The 3,222-nt window shown below is 24.5% G+C and overlaps 1 protein-coding gene across 1 annotated transcript; it reads right to left on the bottom strand.

Annotated features, from left to right (window-relative positions):
* Positions 1–1,010: 1,010 nt before the first annotated feature.
* Positions 1,011–2,080, bottom strand: LOC107926214 (defensin-like protein 183). The gene is made up of 2 exons (XM_016857001.2): positions 1,982–2,080; positions 1,011–1,430 (listed from the first exon to the last, which is right to left on the bottom strand). Exons 1-2 carry the CDS (start codon positions 2,040–2,042, stop codon positions 1,078–1,080), a joined length of 414 nt encoding a protein of 137 aa, XP_016712490.1. The 5' UTR covers positions 2,043–2,080; the 3' UTR covers positions 1,011–1,077.
* Positions 2,081–3,222: the final 1,142 nt, after the last annotated feature.

Here is a 3,222-nt window from a genome sequence, read left to right on the forward strand (position 1 = left end):
AATAGGGAGAAGAATTTAATCATTTTTTTCTAAAATTTTTAATTATTTTATTTGGTTTTGTTTTGGTACAAAAGATGTTATATATGCAAAAAAGAGTGGTCCAATTTGAGAAATTAATATTTTTGAGCAATAAATCTATTCTTTAAATGGTATCTTATATCATTTAAGGAATTGAAATTTTCTCGCGATATTATAAACTAATATAGGATGATTTTGCTTGATTGATGAATGATGATCTCCCCTTGAATCTCTTTTTAGTTATTTCTATAATTAATATTTTATATAAAATATATTATATTAATATTCATTATTTTATTAAAATTAATTTTTAAGTAAATCTATTAATCGAATTGAAGCTGAGTTAATTCATGATTATATAATATAAATTAAGCATATTTTTTTCAAATTAGTTAGGAGCATTTAATCTTGGATTATACAATGAGAATTTTTTATTCTATATTTTAATTTTAAATATATTGATTATTACTTGGCATAATTTTCAAATGGTTTGAAAATTTGTTATAATCTTAAAAAAAAATAAAGTTATATGTAACAATTTTTTTTATTTCTTATTTTTAAAATAAACCTAAAAACATAATTTAATTTTTAATATTATTTATGAATTTAAAAAATTTCACTGATAATTATCCGATTTCATCTAAGCACATGACCATGATCAGATATGTAAAAAAAATCCTACCCAAGATTCGACCCGTTTAGAAAACAGGACTTATTTTTTTGTCCAAACCTAATTTTCAAGCCTATATTTTTGTCTAAACCCTCCTACTTTTCGAGTAAGTCCTCAGGCATGAATGAATAGCCCGACCCATGATTAGATCTAATTAAATCTATTAAATTATTTTAAACTTTTAAATCGTTCGTTCGTAAAAATAAATAAATTGAGTTTACTTTTATTTTAGTTTATGGAATAATCAAATTTTAAATTTCCGTTTATGATCATTTATTTAATTTGATAAATAAATATAAATCAAAATAATTATGAATAATTCGTCTAACATTTTTTTTTATTTCATTATAAATAGTCAATGCAAACAAATAGTAAATATGCATTGCTCTCTAACAATTATAGTAGCAAACACATTGACGTGAACTAGGTATTCCAGCAATATTCAAGCACACCCCATACCCCTGTTGTTTCTCTGGGTATTTAATTGCACAATTTCTGTCACAACAACCATCGTTGCAATGCTCACTGCATGGTCCAATTCCCACATTGCATTTTTTATTTATCCACGACGAACTTTCGTCGCCATTGTCGTCACATTCATACAAGCATTTGCATGTTCTGATATCATTTGATGACGGTTTCTCGCATATTCCTTTCCCATTTTTTGAAGCTTCACATTTTGAACTGCAATTCTCATCACAAACTCCAATTTCCTTTTCACATTGTGCACCATTCACTTTGCCTATTTTTACAAAGAAAAAGAAAACAATAATTTAATAGCCACATTGGTCTGTTAAATATTTAACTATCAAGTAACTTAAATAAAAACTTTTGAATAATTTAGTGATTGTTTTGTAACCTTTTTAAAATTAAGTGACTAAAATGTAAACTTAATAATAGTTTAGTAATTTAGGTGTAGTCAGGGGGCCACAGGGCCCCAATCCCTTAAAATTGGAAATTGAAAAATCGACTCTTTAAAATTTATGAAATTTTAAATTAGTATATGCTAAAAGTACACTTTGACCCCCAAAAATGATAAATTTTTTATTTGATTCTTTAAAAAGTTATAAAGATATAAGCTATTAAAATGATAAATTTTTTATTTGATTCTTTAAAAAGTTATAAAGATATAAGCTATTAAAATGGTGAAATTACATTTTAGCTCTCATAAAATTATACAATACAATTCTACCCAAAAAAAAATTTTAACTTTGCCCTAGGTGTTGTTTACCATAATAATAATAATAATAATAATAATAATAATAATAATAATAATAATAATAATAATAATACCTGAGGTGGTGGTTATGAGAAGAATGGCAAAAATATAAAATAGAGGGAAGAATTTAAACATCTTCTTAGAATTTTCAATTATTTTGATTTGAGAAAATTTGGTAGAATATCCTTTTTATATATGCAAAAAAAGTGGTTGAATGTGAGAAATTAATATTATTTAGAATTTAGTTTTAAGCAATAAATCTAATTCTTTAATTGGTACTTAAAATATCATTTAAGGAAATAATTCTTTACTAAAAATATTATAAATTATACCAAAAATAATAATAAATTAATTTTGGATAAACTTTATTTAGCATAATAATAATTAAATTAATTAGGAGCATTTAATATCGGATTATACAATGAGATTTTTTATTCTATATAATCTTAATTATAATTCACTATTTTAAGTAAGTTGACATCAAGAAAAAATTAAAATAAAAATTAGGTTAAGATTTTCTTTTTGTTTTTTAAATCAATGTGTGTTTGATAAATAAAAAATTTACCAATAAGTGGTTGTGTGCGGTGATAACACATTGTACTCCCAAGGAAAGAACGTGGATTTTAATCTGGGAGGCAACATTATTAGGAGGGACAACCACGAACCCTGAACATGAATCATAAAATGGACATGCATAATATAAAAAAAATGAAAAATTTATTCGATTCCTTTCTCATCTTGGTATTCACTTTTTCTTCGGTTGTCATATTTGTTAAATTAAGCTTTATTTGATAATTTGTTTTGATATAACAAATTAAAATATTTTTGAATAAAAATTAAAGTTAGAACAAAATTGGCAAAATGATAAAATCAAGTTAAAATGATTTCAATTGAGTTAAACATTTACAATCAAGTTAAAATTGTTTTAAAACAAGTTAGTATTGCTCCAAGCCAAAAAGTATCGATACCTTTTGGCCAAGTATCGGTAGTTTTCAAAATATCGATACCCATTCTAAAATCGATACCGAATTGATATTCTATTTTCAATTTACACAAAAAGTATCGATACCTTTTACCAAGTATCGATTTTGTCTTTGGTATTGTTGTAAATTAATTTCAACGGTCACTAAATCAGACATTATATGCTAATAGTATTGATACATTTTGTTGCAGGTGAATTTAATGCTCTAGTTGTTTTCATCCCTAGTGGCTCTATTAACTTTCATAATAACCCCATAGTTAGAAATGTATTAGAGGGTATAAATACCATGTTCCAAAGGTCCTACAACAAGGAGAGAGATAATCAAACTTCAAA

This window comes from Gossypium hirsutum, chromosome A08 (genome assembly GCF_007990345.1).
Source record: "Gossypium hirsutum isolate 1008001.06 chromosome A08, Gossypium_hirsutum_v2.1, whole genome shotgun sequence".
In the NCBI taxonomy this organism is placed as follows: domain Eukaryota; kingdom Viridiplantae; phylum Streptophyta; class Magnoliopsida; order Malvales; family Malvaceae; genus Gossypium; species Gossypium hirsutum.